Genomic DNA, 23349 nt, shown 5'->3' with positions numbered 1-23349 from the left:
TAGAGCATCTCTTTGGGAAGGGATGGGGCTGGGGGGAGTGTCATGAAAAACCATGAGGAATATTGTAGATCCTGCAGAAATGTCAGGGTTATGTTTTGAAAAGTGGAGCATTATCCAAACGGCTAAAAAAGGGAGGGATGAAAATCCCTTCATCCTGGCTGCACAGACACACGCTTCTCAGTGAGCCCAGTTGCTCACCAGGCTTTAGCTACTGGTTTGTCACTGACCAGCCACAAATTGGTGCAGTAGCTGGATGTCTGAGCCTGGGACAAGTTACCCAGGGACAGACAAAGATGGAAAGAGGAGACGATCTGATGCAGCCATAGCAGACAGCAGGGAGAGGGCCTGAGCCAAGTGTTCAGGTTGTTAGCATTCAGCTCACGCCTTCTTTCACAGGCTCATTTCCCACCTTGCTCTGATAGATCACACTTGGATTTCCTCTCGCGCTCTCCCTGCTGCTCCCTCCCTCCAGCTCCCATTAAGCAGATTGCCCTGTCTGACAGCATCTCCCTGTGACCCCGCAGTGCCTTTCCCTTCACTGGCATCCCAGGGCGAGCCAGCTGATGACAAATTTTTACAAAGATCCTCATCGAGTATACACCTAAATATAACATGCAACAGCGGTAGCAAGAGTAGTAGGAGATGCATGCTCGAGTGTTGTGGAGATGGAAAGAACACTAACACATTCTGAGTAGGAAGGGGAAAAATGGAGTTGGGAACAAAGAAGCTGAGGGACAAAAATGTGTGGGAGGGGCCATTGGTAGTAGAGAAAGGTTAGAGAAGACCTGGGGGACACCTGTGGTTCCTTGTGTACCTTGATTCACCATGAGAAGGAGGGAAAGTGAGCAATGGAGTTGGTGTAGGCTCAGTTAATAGGACCTCTGATGAACAGAAGAGGCAACCAATTCAAACATGATGGAAGGGACTGACCTTTTCCACACAGCATAATTGAGGCAAGTAGCTAAAGAGGACAAAAAAACCCCCACACTAGGCAGTTCTGAATATTAATCTGAATACCGTTAGCTGTGTAAGGTAAAATAACTGCCTCGTGCTCAGAGTCACTCAGGGTTACTCTAAACTTTTCCATTTTTTAGATGTTTGTCAAATGAGAAGTTCAGACCTCTGAGGGTGACCTATGATTAACGAAGGTACAAGCAGGGTATCAGAGAAACATTTCACATGAAAAATAATTGCTGCCTAGCACATATTGTCAACATAGTGAAAAGCATTTCAAACATCTAGTCAAGGTCAAGGAATAATTGACATGTTTCATTTCTAAGCCACTACTTCTGTTTTACCTTTCTCACATAGTAAAATATTAACAGAGTTTGTGGCAACTATCCACAGGTATAAATGCACATGAAACACCTTTTCATTCTGACTGACATCCAACTCAGCAATGACATTAGGCAACTGGCAATGTGGTTGTCGAACCTCAGGTGTCTGACAGGTGTCAGTCATTGATCTTTTAAGCCTTTTTTTCCTTAAAGAATACCATATTTCAGTGACCCTGCCCATAACAAACCTATTTGCTGGTTACAGCTGCATCTCGTGTTTGGCACTGACTTTCCCCTCTATGCTGGTGAGTGCTCCCCAGTAGGATCTGGTGAGGAGAGACCAACAGCCCTATACCACTCAAGCTATCGGTGTCCTCTGTATGTCTAGTGTCAGGGTGGTCGCTACAAATATATTTCACTAGATGTTGGTATAGTGATGCAAGAAAAGGAAAAAATAGCCCATAACATCTCGCAAATGCATCAGTTGCTTTACAGTAGATGAGGTGAGTGAATGGCACAACACTGACGGAAGAAAGCCTCTTTGTGTGCTCGGGGTTGTGGGAGGCAATTACATCATGCGGTAGTAGTCAGTTTGTGTGAGGTGCCCATGAGCAATAGCAGGTATTATGTTGTGCTTGTGCCTGCCAGGTGATTAATAGTCTTTTCCTGGCTAGTGAAGCAAAGGCATATTTATTTAATGTATTTCTTTATAAAGACTCATTGCAATAGGTAAGCTTTGAATACAAAGAGGGGATGCAATAAGAAATTGCTACTGGCAAAATCATTAAGTAGTTACAGCGTGCAAGATGAAAGTTTATTTTATAAAAATCATAACCGTGGGCATTCTTCATGTTTAAAAATGCCCTGAGGTACTTTTAAGAGGTACCTAATGAGAATGAATCAAAATAATATGTCATTTTCTTCCTTGGTTTATATAAACTTAATTACGTATTAGTAATTCCCCGCTAGAAGAGCAAACTGTTCGCCAGAACATAAAAATGTTAGTAGGAACAGGGATACTGTAACTTGGCAACAGTCAACTTTGACATATATACATATTTTTAAGATGTCACATCTTTTTATTTGGTCCCATGTCATGTAAAATACTGTCAGGCGCACAGTCAGTAATGGAGAGGCACAGTGTCAGTACAATAGACAGAAGAATCACGTTCTCACAGCAACATTACAGGAATGGTTATGATCCCAAATTTAGTCTCACTTTCATTTTTATTTCCATGCACCGCCATCTCTGTGCCTTTCCTTTCCTTTCTGTGTTTAATTAGGTGCCAGTAAAATGCAAAGGTAGCAAAAGAAATTTTGTGTTTACCACCTCACAGGGTCTATGGTGCTAGGAACCGTTCATTTCATCCTAACTTGCACGCAAAACCGCTTGGCTTGGCCGACCCTCTCTTTTGCATCACAAGTTCACAGTTAATTTTCATGAATATTTGCCCATTTTTTAATATAGCCGCCTATCCATTTCACAGAGTGAAGGGATTCACATGGGTGTGTGGGCTCATGTTTGTTTCTCCACGGATGCTGGTGTTTCTCCTGCCTTCCCCTGGCGAGGTCACCTCCTCCCGGGCACGCGCGGCCGCTGTTGCAGGCAGGCGCGAGCTCCTCCTGCCTGCGCCCAGCGAGAGCGGCGTGCTGGGCCGTGTAAGGCAGAAGCTGAGGAGCTCAGTTAGGGCAGTTCTGGCTTTGAGCTAACGAGTCCTCGTGAGAGCTGCCATAGAGCACTAGATGGCTTTCAGGTAGGGTATGCTCACATACGTATGGGAGGTGTGCGTGCAGGACCAGCTTGGGTCTGCTCCCAGCCCTCTTGGCTGCTGCCTCTCCTGGGGCCCTTCTGCCCGCTCCATCTGCCCCTCCCGCGGGATCTTGGCCCAAGTGCCTTCCAGTAACTGAGGCACTCTCAGCATCTGTCACACATGCAAACCAGATTTAATGACTGCTTTATAAGTTTTTGAGAATGTTTGGGGGGAAAAAAAAATTTGTAGCCTGCAAAACTGCTCTCCTTGCTGAGTCAAAGCTGTCATGGATTACCAGGAGGTGTTTACTTGCAAAGAAGTTTGGATCCGCCTGACTTCCGAGAGCCTGGCAAGTAAGCCAAGCAAAGTTTGCGTGTGTGGTGACTGTGGTTGAGATTTATTGCTCTCATGTGGACGTGCTTTGGCGGTCTGCAGACATATTTTGCTATGCTATCTGTGCTTTAGTGGATCAGCACATACAAATTCTAGGAAAAATACAACCAAATACTTGCCTCCATGTTGATGGTAAATATCTAGATAGTTAATATACCAACATACTGATTTATTTAGAGAGAAAACATGGGAAGACAAAGATAAAATGGCATTTACTGTTTTGGTCTTCTACTGAAGGGGAAAACACCCAAATGTTTGAATGTAGTCTCTGCTGTGAAATGCATTCATGGTTTTTTAAATCTTTTTTGCTGCCCGTGATAAGATTTTTGCCTCTGCTGTGTAAGTGTGTTCTGTCTTACTAGGACTCCAACTGTTAGTGCATGCTAGAAGACATCAAGTGGTTAAATTTTCAAGGATTGTTTCAGCACCTGTCCATGAGTGTATCTGCTAATTATCCTGCATTTAAATTAAGGCCGATTAGATGTATAAAGAGAGAGATTGCTGAATGCAGAAGGTGTACAATTATTAAATTGCTAATACTGTTTACTCTCTGGGGGAGAAATACACAATTTTATGATGTAGTCATGATCAACGTTAGCTCTGGTGTAAGGGGTTTTATGCAGCAAAACTGCACACTGATAGCACTTTTGGAGGACCATGTCCACAAATGACCTGTTTGTTCATCACTGTCATTTGTGACAATAAACGTTCAGTTGCTTGGGAGACCTGCAGCTTCCAGACCTCTCACTTGGGTAGCAGAGCCCCAGGCGTGTACTTTGAGGACACTTGGAGAGGTGAAAGCCAGATTTCTGAAAGATGTACGTACAGACAGCAATATATTTCTCTGGCTTCACCTAAACTGAGCTGAATTTAACATAACTACAATTTATCAGTTTTCTTAAGGAAGAAAAGCAACATATCAGGCTGTGATTGTTATTCTGAAGCACCTTATGGCCAATGGTACCATGCAGAGTTACTGCTGATCTTTGGAAGAACTAGGTCCATTCACAGCCTTAATTTAAGGGTTATTATAGTGCATTCTGGGACTGTTTTTAATGGATACTCTACAGTGCTCTATACCATCTTGTAAGTAAGATTTATTTGGGTCTTTTCACATCAGTCCTTTTTCCTGCAGTTAGGCAAGAACCATGGCTTTGCTCCTTGGCATGCTATAGAGTGGACAAAAGAGCAGCATAGCAGTATCTTGGGGACATTTCATGTAATTAAGCAAAGTGGTAACAATATATTCTACCAGGTATAATTGCTGCCAAAGGATTTGCACAACAGTTTACACTATCTAGGTCTTAAGTGACAGCACAGTGAATTCATGACGCCCATAAAGCTGCTGCATTCCATGTACCATATATTTCTTTCTCTGTAAGTGAAAGTAAAGTAGAAGTAAAGTAAAAGAGTGCTTTCCCCTGCCCCCTGAAAAATTCCTCATATCTTATTTCCCTCCTTTTCCCAGCATATCTCTGTGGACATAAGCACATCGGTGCTCAATTTGTGAAACTGCAAAAATAGATGAAATATATGAAATATAAGCCATTGCCTTAGCAACAAATTCTTGTGATTTGCTGTCATCTTGTGACAGTGGTAGTCCAGCAAGAGCAGCAGGCAGAAGTGGTTTGCGTGGCATGGAGACTTCACGCTTGTCTTTCAATGCAGGGCTCGTTGTATTGTTCCATGTCTACTTGTCTCCAGATCTCCCTAGATAAATATGTTTTGAATCTGGTTACCCCAAAGGTTCTTTTTCTGGAGAGGTTAAATGCCTCTCCAGCTGTTTAGTCCCCATGTTGTTTGCATTTCCTTTGTTGATGCAGTTCGGAGTGGTGTGTCTAACTTTTAAACCTTTCCAGATTGTGTGTGCTGGATACTTTTGAAGGATCTGCTGCTTTCCCCAAGACTGGCTCAGCTGCAGCTGACCTTGGCTGAGCCAATCAGTCTTTAATGAGATGACAGATAATACAAACATATGAAGAAATGCAGAGCTGCTGTAATTATTCGTCGAGTTACTAGATCAGGTTGGTCTCTTACACATGAACTTAAGGACAAAAAAGAAAAAAATAACATGAAACAGCTGGCTTTCTGAGAGGGTGTTAAAGAGAAGGTGAAAAGGTCCAGCAAGGTCAACATCCATTCATTGTTGCAAATACAAACCTGCTTAGCTTGAAGCAGTTTATTTAAAAGTAGAGGGAAAGGTGAAGAAGGGGATAGATTTAGGTTGTTCCTTATTGAGCCTGTGAAGAGTCTGGAGGAGTGGCATGGGAGCGCAACTGGTTTCTGGGCCCTTTGCATGCTCTGGATGCAGTGGTGAGTGTGATGGAGGCTCCCAGCTCCAGAGCTCGTTGGGAGGGCAAAGCCTGTGCTCCTGGCCCTCAGGCCATGCTACAGGGCTCATCTGTCTGTGGGGAGGTGTTTCAAGACTTTCTGGGATAGGGGGATTTCAAGTCCTTTAAATGATATTGTGTTACAAGATAAGGAGGTAAAAGTGTGTGATTCATGTGCGAAGTTGCTTTGATCAGTGTATTTTGTAAACCAACAGAATCAAACCCTGTAACTATTAGGCAGGTGCATCCTTCTTTTAGGTAGCAGAGTGCTGTTCTCTGCTGATTCGGTTGGTAAATGCCTCCTCGAGCTCTCCCCCGTACTCCTCACAGCACTGGCTTCTGTCTTTCTTGCCCAAGCCCAGAGGCAGGAACCAGAGCTCTTTAAAAGACACTTTGTCTCAGTAGATTTTTTCAGTTGTGTCTGGCGATGGAGGCTTCTCAAGTTACTTCAAAAGTATGTATCAGGGTAAAATCAGTGTAATCCCAGTGTCTCAATGGTACCAGTTAATCAGCTGGACTATCCCGTTCTCCTTGGCTGTCAGCCATGCTGCCAAGCATTGCTCCAGGAAGGATGTAGTGAGCAGTCTCAGACAAGTACAGCATGGCCTCTCTGGGCACCTGGCTGCTCCCTGCAAGCTTTTGAAGCTCTAATGGTGTTTCTGACAAGGTTTCTGTTTTCTTGGCCAAGGAAAATTTCAAGACATGAATTGGATTTAGAGCAAATTAAATATTCACATGTGTGTAAAATATACATGAAGGCCATCAGGCAATCTTAAATCTGCAAAAACCAAATGCTGGCAACAGCAGGGACTAATGAGGGAAGGGAGAGCAATGACCACCTGGGTTCACAGCTCGTGGTCCTTCATGATGCTGTGAATTTCTGAGGAGATGTGTTAAGGCATGGAGTCCCAGGATGGCTTGACAAAGAGGAGAGATTTTGTCCTGTCTTAGTTGGTTGTTCCTGGGTTTTTGTCCAATAGTGGCACAGCAGGAGCATTTCATTGACGGGCAAGAAGCGATTGTCCAGACATTCGGATCGGGCTGAGTCGGTGCTTAACCATCCAGGCACAGGGGTCCACGTACACCTGCACCTGCCTGCCTGCAGCGCTGGTGCTTGTGATGAGCAGCACTCACCTTCCCACCTCACGTGGTCCCCGCAGGACCAAGCCCAATTAATAGGTTCTGTTCATTCAGGGAGCACACACCATTTTCTGAGTTTTCTCCAGCCTTTTAACAGCTATTTGGGTGCACAGCAAATAGGACTGGTAGGGCCTGTGAGAGGCTGTGTAGCTCCTCCTGCTGCCCGAGTGCAGGATCAAACTGAATATTTAGCTGCTGTGGCTCTAGGCCCTGCTCAAATACTTGGCACGGAAGGTGCTTGGTATGAGGCTGTGGTGTTCTCCATGGTGACATCCAGTGTCCGGGGGACCTAGGGACCCAGAGCCACTTGGCAGTTGGGGAAGGAGCTGATGGCCAGAGTAATCTGAGCAGAAATGTGGGTCTCTGCCATTTTTCTCATTTTCCCCTTCCTGCTTCAGCACCAGGGCTCTGCTTCTGCAGGTGTTTCAGAACAGTGGGTTTAGGGACAAGATCCTCTTGCAATCACTGTGGGACCCAAGTGTAGGACAGACGAAAAATGGAGGGTCACCAATGTTCATCCAGAAGAGGAGTGCTATGAGCTGCCTTCCTTTGTTGCAAACCTTTTTTTTTATTTTTTTTTTATTTTGTACTGCAATCCAGAGTTCTGCATTTCAGATGTAAATTAGTCCTTCAATTCCACTGGGATGGGTTTGTATGCTTGCAGACACACATGCATGTACATGCATAGGAGGTGAGAGGTGCCATCAAATATATTTGCAGAACAACAGTAGCTTTGGGACAAAAAGAACAGATTAGAGAAATGAAAGATGGTGTGAAAAGCCTCAAGTGATATCTTGCTTAGCCTGTTTTCCTTTTATTTGACTACAATAAGGCAGAGATAGATAGAAAGAAATCTTGTGATGTGCCTTTTCTTTTGAGTGATAAGACAAATTGCCAAAAGCCACAGATCTGATGCCAAGCTGCTGGCTATGCACGCAGGGTGAGGTGCATCACGTTGCAGCAATGGTGGTGGAAGACAGGGTCAGGAGCATGTGGGGTCGCTGTGCCTGGTGCCCCTTCTGCCAAGGCCACCTCAGCGGCACAGGCTTCGAGCCCGACAGCATTGGCATGCTGAGGTGCTGTGTGTAGAAAACCAATTTTAGCATCGCTTCACAAGTGGAGGCTTGTCAGGATATCTAAATAGCACTAGTCTGCCAAAATAGATGCTTAGCTCTCTTCTCGTGTAGATTGGCTGCTCAGGGCAGCCCCCTGCTTGGTCAGCTGTCCAGTCTCAGATACCCCTCTGTGCCTCACTGTCATCTCAGTCTTTCCTGTGTCTTCTCCCCAGGCTCAGCTCCCCTTTCCCTCTGTACCACCCCAATTGTGCGTATCATCTAAATCATGCTAAAACAGTGGGAGAACCATCACGTTCTTTGTCTTACCCGTGCACCTGATTCTCCCCCATCCTTGATCTGGACTAAAATTCTCATGGGTCTAAAGCTGCCTCTACCTGTGATGCAGTTTGCACGAGTTTATCACTCTGTGTTCGTGGTGACATCACCCTGGGGTAGCTGTGTGGAATCTGGCTCTCTGCTGTGTGCCCGCTGGCGGGGCAGACCCCGTCACAACCTGAGCCCCAGCTGCACTGCTGTCGTCTCTCTTTTTTACCAACCTGGCAGGGGTTTTAACACCTGGGTGTGAAGGCCAGCTTCTCTCAGGGGTGTGGGTCAACTGGTCCAAAGACTGTACGACTGGAAGAGTAATTAATAACATTCAGGTAATGATGTGTGAATACAAAGAGAGTTTGTTCTCTGAATGCTGCTCTGAGCAATAACAAGATTATCACCTAAGAGGAGGTTATTTGAAAATCAGCAGGTAGGATTAAAAGTTGCTTGAGGGAACTCATCTTTTGAGGAGAAGGAGCTACTCCTGCACGTATGTGTGCCTGAGCAGAACTGAGATGGAAAACGGGTAGTACTAAGAGTTGGCGGGGGGAGGAAGATGACTGGATGGAATAATATTTGTAGATGGTTCCACACTAAAGGAGGATTGCTTGGGTGTAAAAACTGGGTCAGTGTCATCTCCTCCAAAGGGTGGGAGATGACAGTGAAGGCAGGGACTGAAAGTGGTGTAGGAACTTCAGCAACTTCTGCTACCATCCCCTCCACTGTAATGGTGACGTTTTCATCTGAGACACAGATATCAAAGACTGCCGTACCTGGCAGTGGAGTTAATTAACACAGCCTGGAAGACATGGAGGTTGGGAATCTTGTTTGTGCCAATCTGACAACATGACCTCATTCAGAGGAATTAAAAGGGCTGTAATGAAAGTGTAAGTTTCAGTGGAAATTCGCACATTTCTTGCTTTTATCTGTCAATGGCTGTACTAACAAAGAAAGAAAAAAAGCAGCTGCCTCTGGGAGGTGTTAAAGATTGCATTATAACCCAAGCCGAGCTGCCAGCCTTGCCACACGCAGCTCAAGCAGTGAGGCAGTGTGCTGGAGGGGCAGGAGCCTTTCCTCCAGGTCCTTCCCCAGCCTCTGGGGTGGCACTGGGCATGTGCCCCTGGCAGCAGTCCTGCCTCAGCGCCTGGCACTAGTGAGGGGCTTGGAGAGGCCTTTTCCTTCCCGGGTTGGCAGTGTCCCATGGTGCCTCACCTGGATGTTTATTCATGACACTGAAGACCTCAGTGGTCTTTTCCTTTGCTCCCTTACATTCACTGTTGATGTTGTTTCAGGGTAGTCAGTTAAGCAGCACGGTATTTCTCATGTGCTGAGACACACAAAATGGATGTTTTTTCTTGGACTAGGGGACTGGCTATCACTTAGCTAACTCCAGTTATCTCTTGATGCTACTTGGAGGATTCCCGATGTCCCTTTAACATATGAGAAAAAAAAAATCAATTGCATGGTTACTTATTATTGAAAAGACACATTACATTTTTATCTCCATTATTTAGTAAATTCACTTTACAACCTGTTTGCTGTGCTCACCTCGTCCCTCCCCAGCTAGCACACGTTGCCACTTCTGGCCCACGTAGAGATGATGCTGATGGTGCCTGCCAGGGTGTTTTGTCTTCCTCGTATTTTAAACTATTAATGCTGTTGTGAATCAGCATTGTGTGTCCTGGTAAAGATCTGGCAGAGCTGTGATTGCTTCAGGGCTAATGAAATATAGGTAGAGAAAACTCCCTTTGTTTTTCTCCAAACGTGGAGCTCATGTGTGTCAGCTCGGCACCCTGCCTAAGTCAGGGTAACCCATAGGCTCTGGGAGGATTTTTACCCAAAGCAGTCATGTTCCTACACTGTTAAATTCCCTGGTTCATTTAGACATGGGTCTTTGTGCCACGAGGGAGCTTCTCCTTTCCACAGCCTGTGTGTGCCTTGCTGTCGTGTGAGGGAGCATGTGTCTGAGCAAAGGGCTCTGTTTCTAGGTGGCCCGTGGTGGGACAGAGCAAGAAGGAATTGCTGCCTGAAGCCTCCACCCACAGTCATTTTTTTCTGAATTTGTGTAGGGCTGTTGAATATCAGGGGGAGACCGGGGTGCTGATTTGTACATGGTGGGAACATTAAGAGGGAATGGCTTGTACATTGTTTTTTCTCCAGCATTTGCTTATTGTTAAATCTGAATTGTGCCGTTCTCTGGGAGCTGTAAACTGGTGCTAGCCAGAAATGGTTACATTTGAATGTAGGCTTTGGTGTGTGCCAAGAGGTTTAACATCTTCTAAAAATTACCTTTGTGGTATATTTTGAGCTCGTTACAGCTACTGTCAGCAGATCACATACCATTTCCCAGTGCTTATAAGTGGGAAGTTGACTGCCCCTTTTATGAATTATGTGCCAGCATCTACAAAACCCTGCTCCCCGTGGGGGAATGTGTGTCTAATTGAAGCTGATTCCCTAAGGGAGCTCAGGCGGCGATGAAAGCTGCCAGTTGTTCCATCGAAACTTCTTCCTCTCCCAGTGCTGAGATGGTGGTTGGGTTTTCCCTGCCACTGTCAGTGGCCTCAGTCAAATCCGGTGACGTACTTTATAACCGACTGATACTTGGCCCTTGCGCTTTGCTGAAGCTAGGGGCTAGCGTGTCTCTGTATGAATGTCAGGTCCCCTCCACTCTCCCTCCTGAGCATAGATAGGAATCCTCTCTCCACGTGTTGGGATGTGCATAACACCATTGCTAGCCAGGACCTTTGACTTCTGCACTTGCCTGAGTACCGGGGTCAGGGGAGCTGAACTCTGCATGCAGCAGGCAGTGATTTGCTGGCATGACCTTCCCTGTTTCATTGTGCCAGTCCAGCTTCCATTACTGCCTCCTGACATTGAAAAGAGAAAATGTTCATCCACAGTGCTAACATATTCCAAGGGCTGCAGTTAAAGAAATGAAATGCTATTTAACTCAATGGTGGTATTGATTCATTTTTGTAGTCTGGAGCCACCAGCAGTAGAGGGCTGCGGAGTAAAGACTTCTGTGTTAACATATGTGATTATTGGCAGTATGGATCTGCAGGGAGGGCTTGGACAGTTAGCTGAAAGCCACAAACTGCGTTAAGTGGAAGTTGTAGGTGTTCAGTGAGATCAGGCATTTGCTTTGCAGTTATTCTTCCCCAGCAACCCTGGTATGGTCCCATAAACCCTAAATGTGGCAGGCATTCCCAAAAACTTGCCTGGGAGCTAGGGAAATCAGAGGCCCAAGTGCTTGTGGGTGGAATTAAGCTTTACTGTATGAACAACAGATTAGGAAACTGCGACCTTGTATGTTGTATCCTTGACAGCTATAGTCTTCTTTTACCCGGGTCAGATGAAATCAAGTACAAGGTGATGAACCCTGCAGGAGCTAATGGACCCTTTTGTATGTGTCATTTCCCCAGGTACAGGTGGGAACCATGTGGGGAGAAAAGCTGAGACAAAACCAGTGATTCTGTTGCTGTGGCAGCTGCTGTTTATTTTTGGATCACAAAAAGAAAAAGATGACATTGCTTATGTCAGATAGGCTGTGTACATGAGAGAGCATACTAAAAAGACACAACAGTCAGGCTTAGAGGAATAAGTAAAAAATGCCTGTATAGTAGATTTTTTTTCTCCAACATCCTCTCTGTTACGGACCGGGGGAGCCTTACTGATAGTCACTCTGAATTGACAGAGCAGGGAGTGACGATAATTGCAGTTAAGTGCTCTCTGTGTTCTCCCTTGGTGTCACCTGGGTTCCTGCTCTGTCGCGCCAGTAACCTGGCGATGCTGGTGTACCTAGCAGTGGGGAGGAGGTCAGCCTCAGAAAGGCACTGAAAAGTACCTGAATATTTTTTTTTTTTTTTTTTACATTTTCAAGCAGTGGCAGAGGTGGTGCGAGTTGCACAGCTCAGCCTGAGGAGCCTAATTTAGCAGTCTGGGATGAATAGGCTGAGACTGGAGGCCACTATCAGCAGCAGGCGAAGGACAGTTTCCTTCAGAGGGTGGTTCGGTGGTCTGAAGCTGGGTAGTCTAAATTCATCCTCTCCAACCCTCACCAGTAACTGTGGAGGTATTACTACAGCCCTCTATATCAGGCTTAAAAATTTAGTTCAATTTTGCCTCCTATTTTCTGTGGCATGACATCGTAATGGGTTGAAAATGATGCTTGTTCAGTTTCCCTTGTTGATATTTTGGGGCAATGAATGTGTAAATGAATATAACAGTCCCCGTCCTGCACCACTTATTTTTGTGCTTGGCTCACTCTGTTTGCCTTGTGTCTCCATTCCCATCCTTCACAGAGAGTTCCCATGTCCAGCCATGCCTGTTTCTGACCCCTCCTGATTTTCTCCTTCCCTTCCAGTTGCTGGGTCAGTGTGCTGCTTACAAAAATAACCATACCCGCTCCTGTTTTTGCTTGGTTTCACATCTGCACTGGGAGGGTGAGACTGGGAATCTCCCAGGGGGAACAAGCCCTATTAGCAGGGGGCCCAAGGCCACTGTGCCCACAGGAGCCTCTTTGACCTCCGGCTGGGGGAATGTGAGCAGAGAAGGTGGCTCAGCCCTGCTTTTACTGAGCTCACTGCCCCTGCAAGCCTGCCTTTTACTGCAGGGGACCAGCGCTGGTCCCTTGATAGGGAAAGCCGAGCCGATGAGGATGAGTTGGATCAGAGTTGGATCAGATTTCCTTAAGGATCGTCTAAAAACATGTTCCTTCCTAGCAGTTGGACAGTATTTTGTGTTATTTTTTTTCTTTCTTCACTTAACCTTTCAAGTGATTTGGAGGTTTTGGTCTCAGCTTAAAGACTTTGCTTCAGCATAACATTGTTTGTGGTCTCTGCTGCTTGTGAACAGGTTAGAAAACTGACTGCCCACAGCACCGTGCATGAAGGGAGCGGGGCAGCCAAACCAGAGGGGTGTCATGTCCCCTCTAGGGGAATAGGAATAGGGAGCTCGGGTGGCTTCTGCAGATTCCTGTGCCCCAGCCAGCTGGTGGTGGTTGCCAGCCACCACTGTAGCAGGAGGATTTGCAAACTGTATAGTTGCTAAGAAATTAGTGTTTGTGCCACGTGATTTCTCAGAGATGAGGAGACCATAAGGAGCTGTGCGCAGGAGCAAGCACTGCATGAGTATGCTCTGTTACCTGTCCAGAAATGCTGTGCTCTGGCATAATTTCATTTCATCTTAATTAGATTATTTCAGTTAGCATTAAGCACAGCTGCAGGTGGTTTTTTTCAACTGTTGTCCTAAACAGTAGTTTAAGGAGAGCAGTGAGTGTTTGTGTTACATCTCCTGTAACACTCCCATCAACACCGCCCCCCCAAAAAAACCCCCAAAGACAACACCCCCCCCACACACACCCCCAAAACAATAAAACCAAACCAGCACAGGTGCTTCTTGTCTTCAGTCAAAACAGAATCAACTTGGATGGAGATGGTCAATAAAACCTTTCCAGGTTCTGATGAACTTAATGGGCATTTTGCTGTCAATGCCTGCGATGAAGGACATGATTTTGATGTTAACTGTGTGGCTTGCAGCCTGGGCAGCTGTGCGTCAGCACGGAGGGCATGGGGGAGCAGGGAGGTGGGGGGGTGCCAGCTACTCTCAGCCAAGTGTTTTGCTCAGGGGTTGCTTTACACGGGTGTTTTGCTAGCTGCAAAACATGCCTTTTCCTGCAGCTGGTCCTTTTACTCAGAAAAATGAAATGTAAGACAATTCTGTGCTTTCTGCTTTGTTTTTCTTCTTGTTTTGTTTTGCTGTGACTCTCTGGGCTTTATTGGAGTTACCAGTTGATGCTGGTACATGTGGGGAATTGGGTTTTATGACCAAAGAAGGACTAAGAAATAAATGCCTGGACATACAGTTTTGATTTCCATCTCATGGCTGTTTATCAAAAATAAATAGTGCCCTAATTTCTTCAATGATGTGGGGTTTTCTTAGTATTGATTGTGCACTCCTGGGCTCCCAGGCAACCCTTTGATTTCAAACTTATCACCAGAAAAAAGGCAGGCTCCTAGCATGGAGGGGTTGACAGCAAGCATCCATACATTTGTGGCTGTGCTTGCAAACTGTCTGCTAGATGCAGTGCCTGAGAGACACATGAGCAGCTGAACTGCTCAGCACATGGCTAACATCAAATTAATGCCGTTATTTCTGAAAGCAAGTTCCTGCTGCAACACAGTTACGGACAGTCGATGTTCACCTTCGTTGCTTTTGACAGCCTGCTATAAGGTAATTTAATTTAAACACCCAGATCAGAGAGAAGCAAGAGGCATTTTTTTTTAATGGAAATAAAAGCCCACTCTTTTTATACATAAAATGCCAGCTTGAAGGAATAGATTAATAGCTGTATGATGCGATTGATTTGCAAGAGCCCCTGGATTTCAGTGGAGAGCTCTGTTTAAAGATCAATAGGGAACGCTGCAGCGTGAGTGCTTTTTGCCACTTAGGCATTCAAGCAAATGCTTGACGTTAATTCCTTCTCAGACTTTGGTCTAGGGCCAGTAGGGTTTGGAAGGGCCCTTGACTGTGTTTCAGAGAGCAAGCTGGCCACATATGTCCTTTGCCTTTATTTCATTAGGCAAATCCTGTAATAGAATTACAAATACAGCCCCTCTTTCCTAAGTTGCCATGGCTGCACAAGGCAGCAATATACTCACGCTGGTAAGGCCAGCAGCCAGAATCAGAAGTTTTTCTAAGTATTTGCTTTTTTGCTAATTGCGTGACTGTTTTTTAGGTTCTTCTTTTATGACAGAGGTGTTTTGTTCATTTCCACCTCCCAGGCTGCCCTCAAGGTTTGTGTTTGGCTGTGTCCCATGATTTGAGAATATACAAGTGATGGGCCAGCAGTTTTGTGATAAACTGGTGCCGAGGGGGCTATCTCAGTATCCAGCACAGCCATTCAGATTCTAACTGCACCTGTCCAATAGCTGATAAAGAAGGTGAAAAATGCCACGGGTTTTTTTCAAGGATGTGTCACACTGGCAGAGGTAGCTGGCGTTCCCTCTTCCCAACCGCTCACGTCACTGCCTTGTGTTGTGGGATTGAATCCTTGGCTGTGCAATGAACTGTCACTAGCCTTCTAGAAAGCTAGCCAGGCTAACGCTGAACACCTCTGTAGATCCTTGTCTAATCATCCTCTCCAATGCAGACCTTTGGGGTGAGACCCAAATGGCAAATGGAATCAAATAAAAGTTTTGGGGCTTGCATGGGACAGCCTAATAATGAACAATTGGCAGATTGGTCTAGTTTGGGAGTTTAAATATAAGCAGTTAAAATCAGATGGAACTGGTTTTCAGGTAACTTGGATATTGTTCTTAACACACCATATTTACAATTTTAGCATCAGGCTCCATCCCGGGGTCAGAGTACCCATCTGCAGTCACAAAACCATTGAGTGTGTTAACAGAGTAGTCCAGCCATGATGAGTAATCACAAAAGAGCCATGAGTGAGGTTAAGATTTGATCTGCGTTACTCAGTTAAGGCCATTCTGAATCTTACTTTACTTTGTTACTTATTTATTCTATTTATCATCATTTATTTTTCCATTTTTGTTAACCTCTTCTGTCTCCCTTTGCTGTGGTATCTGAACACCTACTATGGTTGCAGAGATCCATGCCTCAAAAAGGACTGGACTAATATGCTGGGGTGGTTCTCTCACTCTTACAACTGACTGCACAAGAAGAGAGACTGTGCTTTGTAAACAGTATTTGTAGAGATGGTTACCCTTTAGCTCTTCACCCAGCAGTTGCCCTTAAGTGCTTGCTGGCAGGAGGCTGCTGGCTGGGATGCATCACCTTAGTGCTGTGGGTCTTGGCCAGTTGGTGAGTGTCCTCAAGGCTGCCAGTGTAGCTTGCAAGGGGTGGTTTCATTTCTGAGACTCATGCAAATAACAGGTGCAAACAGGAATTTTTTCTCTGCGTAAGTAGTAAAACAGTTAGGAAATACAGTGCAGCCAAGGCCAGTTCTGCACTCCGGGTGCTTTTCCTGGGTTTTTCCTGAAGTTCTTCCTACTTTCTGAACCCGCTCAGCCCCTCTCAGTAATGAGAGGCAGGCAGGAAAGCCTTGAGCCAGCATCTGTATGGCTGGTTTATGAAGTGAATGGAGAAAGGATGAAGTAGGGACTAATCTGGGTTAGCTACAGAAATACTAGGAGATTGTTCCTGTTAACTATTTCTCCTCCTCTCTGTTGTCTTCTTCACCCTTGCTGTCCTAGGTGTCCCAGCTGCTGGCTACAATGAGTTGAGCAGATCAGCGTAGAGCTTCTGACCTCGTTGCTTGGCACAACCTTTGATTCAATATTACCACTCATCTAAAAACTCGTGTTCACCTTGTTTTTATCACGTAACCTTGTGTCAAGGCTGCACATGACAATCTATTCCACAATAGTTTCTCTTTCCTGCTCTTCCTTACAGAGATTTAACACTTCATATAATGATGACTGCCTTTCCCTGGGTGGATATTTTCTTTTTCATACATCAGATCTGTTCTCTCTGTGATACAATCGATTCTCAGCTCTATTTCCTTCTTGCAAATTTTTGCTAGACCCTGCTTTGGGAAATGGGAAAGAAGGTCTCTGGCTGTCAGTAACATGCTGATACACCAAAATGAGATGCTCAGTTTGACGTCTGAAATTACTAGCAAATACTGACAAACACGATGACTCAGGCCCCAGCGAGGACTCAGTCGGATCGCCCGATTTACTCAGTGGCTTACTGGTGCTGGCTTCAGACAGGGAGAGACAAGCTCTTGCATTTGGTTTACAATTGTGTATGTGGGAAGCTACCCCCAAAACCCAGACCTTAAATGATACACCAGTGGCACGAGAAGTGCCATTTAAGTGCCATCTTTTATATTCATGGCCTTTTTGTTTTCCTGCCAGGAAGTGAATTTCTCCTGTGCAAGGGTTTAAAATAAAGTGGCAAGTAACATTTGGGCCCTGCTTTTCCTGTGGGGTAACTCATTTTTGCAATCCTTTCTTTTTCAGTGTGTGAGAAGTGATTATACACTTTGTGTATAATCTTTGTGTATGGTAATTTTTCACGCCAACATGTGCACTGTGATCTCTATTACAGAGAATAAAGCCAAGCTCTTGACAATCAACATGCAGTAATAATGAAAAGGGTGGGGGTTCTAAAGTCTGTAAGTTTTTGGAGTACTCTGTTCTGAAATGTGGCTGTATCATAATCAAATTCATATCATTTGTTCCCACATTTAACTTTGAAGGAAGCATGGAAAAATATCTGCTTTTTGTAATAAGTTTAACATAGCAGTCTAATCATTTCATTAATGATTTCCTCCTCAGGATTACATTTTCAAAGCCATGTGTGATCATTTAATTGTGTGCCTCCTTATTCATATTAAACACAATTAAAGTCCCACAATGACACTTTGAAAATGCACCCCTTGCGGTACTGCTGCCTTCACACAGGGTATCTGAATATCGCAGCAGCTCACCAGCATTTCTGCTTTCCGAGGCCCTCGGCACTGACTGTGGGTGCCGTTACCTCGCTGTGTTACACCTGAAATGTGGAGCGATGCAATGCTTGACGTTGTTTTATTTGGCCGTGTCCGGCTTTTTCAGCCAACCACTGTCGGCCTCTGGGGTGGAGGTTTTCCTTTGTGATTAAATGTAATCACAAAATGTAAATTAATTAAATTAAATGTAATTAATGCAAGAGCTTGTTTCTTTGAGAAAAAGTTAAAAAACAACAGTAATGCCATGAGCGTGATGTGGCACGTGTGGGAAGACCTCTGTTATTTATTGTTTGTTTACTCAGCCCTCGAGGAGCGGAGAGGAAAGCTCCCATAATGTGCTGTCAGAGAATGTGTCTGCCAGGAGATAAGCAACCGTCTGCTTTAGCAAGCAGCAGATTACAAAATGGCCTTCGCAGCCACTCTTTCAGCCTTCCTGAAAACGCGGCCGGCAAGGCCCTGTCGCTCAACACGGGATTTTCCGCTTCGCTGGTGGTGCGGCAAGGCGTTTGTGTGGGGCAGCCTGTTGGTGCAGTTCAGCTCTGCGCAGGCCGAGCGGTGGCCTTCGGGGTCCTCCTGCAGCCCCCGATGCTGGTGCAGGCAGCTCTCAATGCAGGGGCTTTGGGTCCTGCCTGTGTGGTAGCCGCAGTCCCCAGTGCTGGTGGGTCCCCAGAACTAGGAGTGTGTGGGGGCCTTCATGTCGCAAGGTGTTTCCTAGAAAGCATAGGCATAGAAATAGTCATTATTTATTAATGTACATACCCATGCCCGTGTATTTATATTTATGTAGAAATATACAATAAATACACCTGCACATACCAAAAAAAAAAAAAACAAAACTACTGTGCAGTGAAACACAAAATGGTGCCTCTTACCTAACACCCATCCTGCTCTCCTTTCCCCAAGCTCAGTGTCTGGGTTGTTCTTGGCTATAATGAGCTGTTGTCTTGACTCATGAAAACTTATGAGTTTGATTTGGAAAAAAAAACCCAAAAAAAACCCCACGACATACAGAATTTGTCCTATCTGTGGCCGTTGCCAGTGTCTGTCTAGAACTACTTATGCTTCTTAAAGACTTTCATGGGTTGTCACTGAAACAGAGCAATATTTAAAGCCATGTCAGATTATCCCTGTTTTCTAAGCAGTATTAGCCTGTCAAGGTAAAGGCTTATAATGTTACACTTGCTTGACAAGCTGCATTATTTCTACTGTAATGTTAATTTGTGCTGAGGCTCCGCAGTTAGTTGTAGTTAAGTGTATGAAACCTGACATTTAATGTTCCCTAACTCTAAATAAAAATGGGTCCCTTGGTCAGTTTTTCAAGAAGAACACTCGATCAATCTCTTCTGGCTTAATTTAGTGTCCTGCCAAATTCTGGGTTTAACCTTTCTCACAAGTATTTACTTTCAGGAAGGCTGGTGATATCAATAGCAGAAGGGAGATAGACGGATAGATGCCGAAGTGGACTGTCGTGATCTCTATTTGTGTAGAAGAGAGATGCTTTGTTTGTAAGGGCAAAGAAGATTGTTCTGTGCACAGAGATGATCAGAATGACTGATTTATGAAGGTTGTTTTAATGCAATCATACTTTCGGAGTTTACTCCAGCTTCTATCCAGTATTTAGTTCGTTACGGTGTTGACACAATTTTGCTGACATTTTTCTTAAGTGGATTATGCTCACAGCCAGTTTTTCAAAGCAAACAGATGGCTTTTCAAACAGACCATGCCCACAGATTATTTTTTTTTTATGGTGTCTCTAGAATTATGACAGCTCTGTCAGAAGGGCCTGGTTTGTCATTAATTTTCTTGTGAAAGATGATGCAAAATCATTTTTGCTCCGTCAGCTTGCTGAAATGAACCAGCTGTTTAAAAAATACAAGTAGACTAAGACATAAATCAATTGGTCTGCACATGAATGGATTTGCACTATTTTGATAAGTCCATTTCTGTTTTTAGATCACTGGAAAATAAGAATGTCTTCAAAATAGTGGAAGTATGGTCAGGAGGAGTGTTTTTCTTCTTGGAACCCAAAGACGTGTCATGCATTGCTTCAGATGAAACCTGTAGTCTGAATTCCTGGTTACTTAAATGTGAAATCAGAATATGCATAAGGGAGAGCGGGTGGCTCAGCACCCTCGCACAGGGTGTGAAGTCCCATGGCTTCTGGGGACTTCGGATCCGAGTCTTGGCAGGGTGGACTCGGGCTGTCATCCTCCAAGCAGGGGTGTACCAAATCCCCAGTAGCTTCCCTTAAATGAGTGTCTCAGAGAGCCCCTAGGCAAAGGCACAGTTTGTGGGCCACCCTGAGAAATATTTGCCCTCCCTCTGAGAAGGAAGACGACATGAAGAAGGCAACGCAGACTCAGCTGAAGCTCTTTGTGTCAGCTTATGGAGCTGCAGCCATCTTGGGCTGCGGCATGACGGGAAATCCTCCTCCTCTGCGCACGGCGTGGGTGATTGCTCCTGCTGCCTGGGGAGCCGCCAGCCATGCCGCAGCAGAGGACAATCTCCTAGAAGTCTTTCCCTGGACACCCCGACTAAGGGGACGCCGGGTGTCATTGTCGTTTTACCTCATTGTCGTTTTACCTCGCTGTTCACTGGCTCTCTCAGCTTTTGGGCTTGGTTGTTCTCGGTTCTATAGGGACGTCTATTTTGAGTTGTTTCTTTACTAAGGGGATTTTTCTGTTCTTGTGCATAAATACATAGCGCCAGGTTTTGACTTACTAAGTTAAGGCTGCAAAGCATCATCACACCAGTTTTGTCTGCACATTGGTGCAGCCTTTGGTGTCTTCAGTCTTGTGTGCATTGATAAGAAAAAACAGCAGCCCTGCTGCAGCTGGGCCTATTTCATCCTAACAACAGATTATTTAAAACTGCATTTGTGCAGTGAAGCATCTACCACCCTTTTTGATAACGTTATCATGTCAGTAATGATACTTCTGTTGGATCTCTTTGCTTACGCCACGGTGTGTTGTCCCTGTGGCGACGAACACCGGCACGATTCCTGTGCCATTTTGCAGATAGGGAGGGAGACTGGGGCGTGCCGGCTGCTCGAGGCAGCTAGGGAGCTCCTGGATTCCTCCCTACTGCCTTTAACCCTAAGTTCAACCTCTGTCCTAAAAGCAAGATCACAGCTATGTGAAATATGTGCTGCATAAATCATTAGTTTAGGGGTTTTTTTCAAACCATGTTTGCTCACTGGATCCCAAGCTATTTGTCTGTGTATTCCCTTAACTGTCACGCTGCCAAGATACAAATCTCTTCAAAAGACCTTCATACCAAATAGTGCAGGGCCGCTCACGCAGTCCCAGTGCTTTTTGTTATTCTCTCACTGAGTTGGATGCCCAGCATCTGGGTAGCGATTTGCATTGTTCAGCAGGGACAAATCTATGTCACCAGGAGATGAGACAATGACGTTCTGGGGTGCAGGCTGCCATCCCTGGCTGATGTGGTTTCCCACGTGGTGTTTACCAGTGCAGCAGGACTTGCAAGCCACCATTGTGTCTTCGTTGTGAACATTGTTTATGGGGGCTCAGGCGGTGCCAGTCCAGTGCCAGGCACTGGTAAAGAGGGAACTGTGCTCATTGGTGTGGGATAAGCCCTTCCTCTTAGCTCTGGGGAAGGGGAGAGCAGAGAGATGGAAGGTACATGACTCGTCCAACACGTCTGGTTTGTTTTAAAAACTGAAGGAGGGTTGGTGATCAGTCGCCCCTCCAGTGTGCCCCAGGTCCTGCTGTAATATCTGTTGTCTCCTCTGAGACCCTGCGAAGCATCTGTGGTTCATGGGAGGTCAGGTTAGGTTGCAGGGATGTTGAATGTGACATTTCAGTCAGCGGAGGTATTCCTTCTGAATATGCGTATCACCAGCTGCGGCGGGTGGTGTACTTTACACTGCACTTTCAGGTGACATTAGGAGAAGAGCAGCTCAAGTTCTTAGCGATACTGAATTTTAATAACTAGATGCATCTCCTGGCTTTTATTTATGTGTATCTTCTAGCACCACAGTCTTGTTTCTTCACGGCACTTGAAATACCAATATTGCATAAATATTCATTTTGGCATTTCTTAACACCAACTTCTTAATACAAATTTCATGTAACACATTTTCCCTGGTAGCTACAAATTGGATCGATGTCCTGTTAGTCACCTCACCTTTACACACTTTGAGAAGATACAGAAGCAGGCTTTTGCTCATGAAGTCTCTCATTCCCATTCGCCTGCTTGAAGATGCCAAACAAAATGGTTCAGATGGGATCAGTGTTGGCACCACAGGGTGCTGCGCTTCTTACAAGCCCGCAGTTTGCCTGCCTCTGCTAAAGGAGGGCCCAGGGCTGGGAAGCAAATCCAGGTGCAAGGAGGGGTGGGTAACTAGGGTCTCAGAGCTCGCAGGGGACCCCCAGCTGGGGACATGCCATCATTGCCATGTGAGGTCTGATGTCAGGGGTGTTCCTGCGAGGACAGAGCAGTGGCATGGAGAGGGAGGTACCATGGGCTATCGCTGCCCCATCCCTGGCAGGTCCTCGCTGTTGACTGTGGAAGAAGAAATGCTTTTGGGGCTGGGCTCCTGGGAGTGATGGGCTCCTCGGGGCCAGGCCCAAATTACCTCCCAGGACGTGAACTGGAAGGGGGTGGGAGTCTGGTGCCTGTCCTGCTCACCCTGCCTACTGTGCTGGCCACTGCCTTCCTTGCTGAGCTGGGTGCCAGGCTGCAGAGGGGGCTTCAGTCCCTCCCCAGTGTTCACGGGGGTCACAGGGGACTTGAGACAGGACCTGCATCCTGTTCCATGGCACTGAACAATATGGCAGAGACACAAGAGCAGTATTGCAGCTTTCGGTCCCAAGCAATGTGTGCAATCCCTGACTCTCTCCTGCGTGTCTGTCTGTGCATCCTCAGGGCCAAGGAGATCTCCTGAAGAATGCCAAGAACGAAGCCCTGGAGAACATGAAGCAGATCCAGCTGGCATGCCTGTCATGTGGACTGAGCAAAACTGGAAGTGGGCACGCGGATGCCAAGTCAAAACGGTGCCTGGAAGCAATACAGGAGAAGGATACCGGAGATGAGAATGGGAGGCTGTGAGGGGAGGCAGAGCTGTTGCATTTGTCACAGATTTCAATAACTCTAAACTATTTTTTTAAAGCATTTAAAAATTCACACAGGAATGCCCTCTACAGGGTGTTGATTGTATTAAAATCCTCACAGTGTCAGTATTTTAATGCAGTTAATTTATCTAAGTTGAACTCTGGTAGAGAGATTTCTAATGAAGCCAAGCTGTCTGTATGCAAGTGCGTGTGTGTGTGTGCGCGCACATGCAAATCCTGTAGACACCCTTTCATGCATTACATTAGCCATTTGCTAATTTATTCTTTTGTCATCTTTGAATAGGCCTGTTCATTCTGAAGATCAAAACAAATAGAGAGGACTTGTATCAGTTTTGTGCTTTATTTTACTCTCCAGCTTTTATCATTTAACTTACAGGTTACATTACTGTTACGCTGTTTAAACAAACAAACAAAACACAACACATGTCACCAACAGCTGTTTTTGTGAGGGCAAAACCAGTGGTTTGCTGCAGATCCTGAACGTGATTTTTAATGAACA

General features: G+C 45.5%; 1 protein-coding gene across 1 annotated transcript in view; it reads left to right on the top strand.

Annotated features, from left to right (window-relative positions):
• Positions 1–22827, top strand: part of PLCL1 (phospholipase C like 1 (inactive)) — a gene marked incomplete at its 3' end in the record, with an annotated part of 202365 nt that extends 179538 nt beyond the window's left edge. The window contains exon 6 of the mRNA XM_082001852.1: positions 22645–22827. Coding sequence (XP_081857978.1) covers positions 22645–22827 — 183 coding nt within the window. The remainder of the gene's footprint in view (positions 1–22644) is intronic.
• Between the last annotated feature and the right edge of the window lie 522 nt (positions 22828–23349).

This window comes from Phaethon aethereus (genome assembly GCF_964289735.1).
Source record: "Phaethon aethereus genome assembly, chromosome: 6".
NCBI lineage: Eukaryota > Metazoa > Chordata > Aves > Phaethontiformes > Phaethontidae > Phaethon > Phaethon aethereus.
This window is presented reverse-complemented; position numbering and strand designations above follow the sequence as displayed.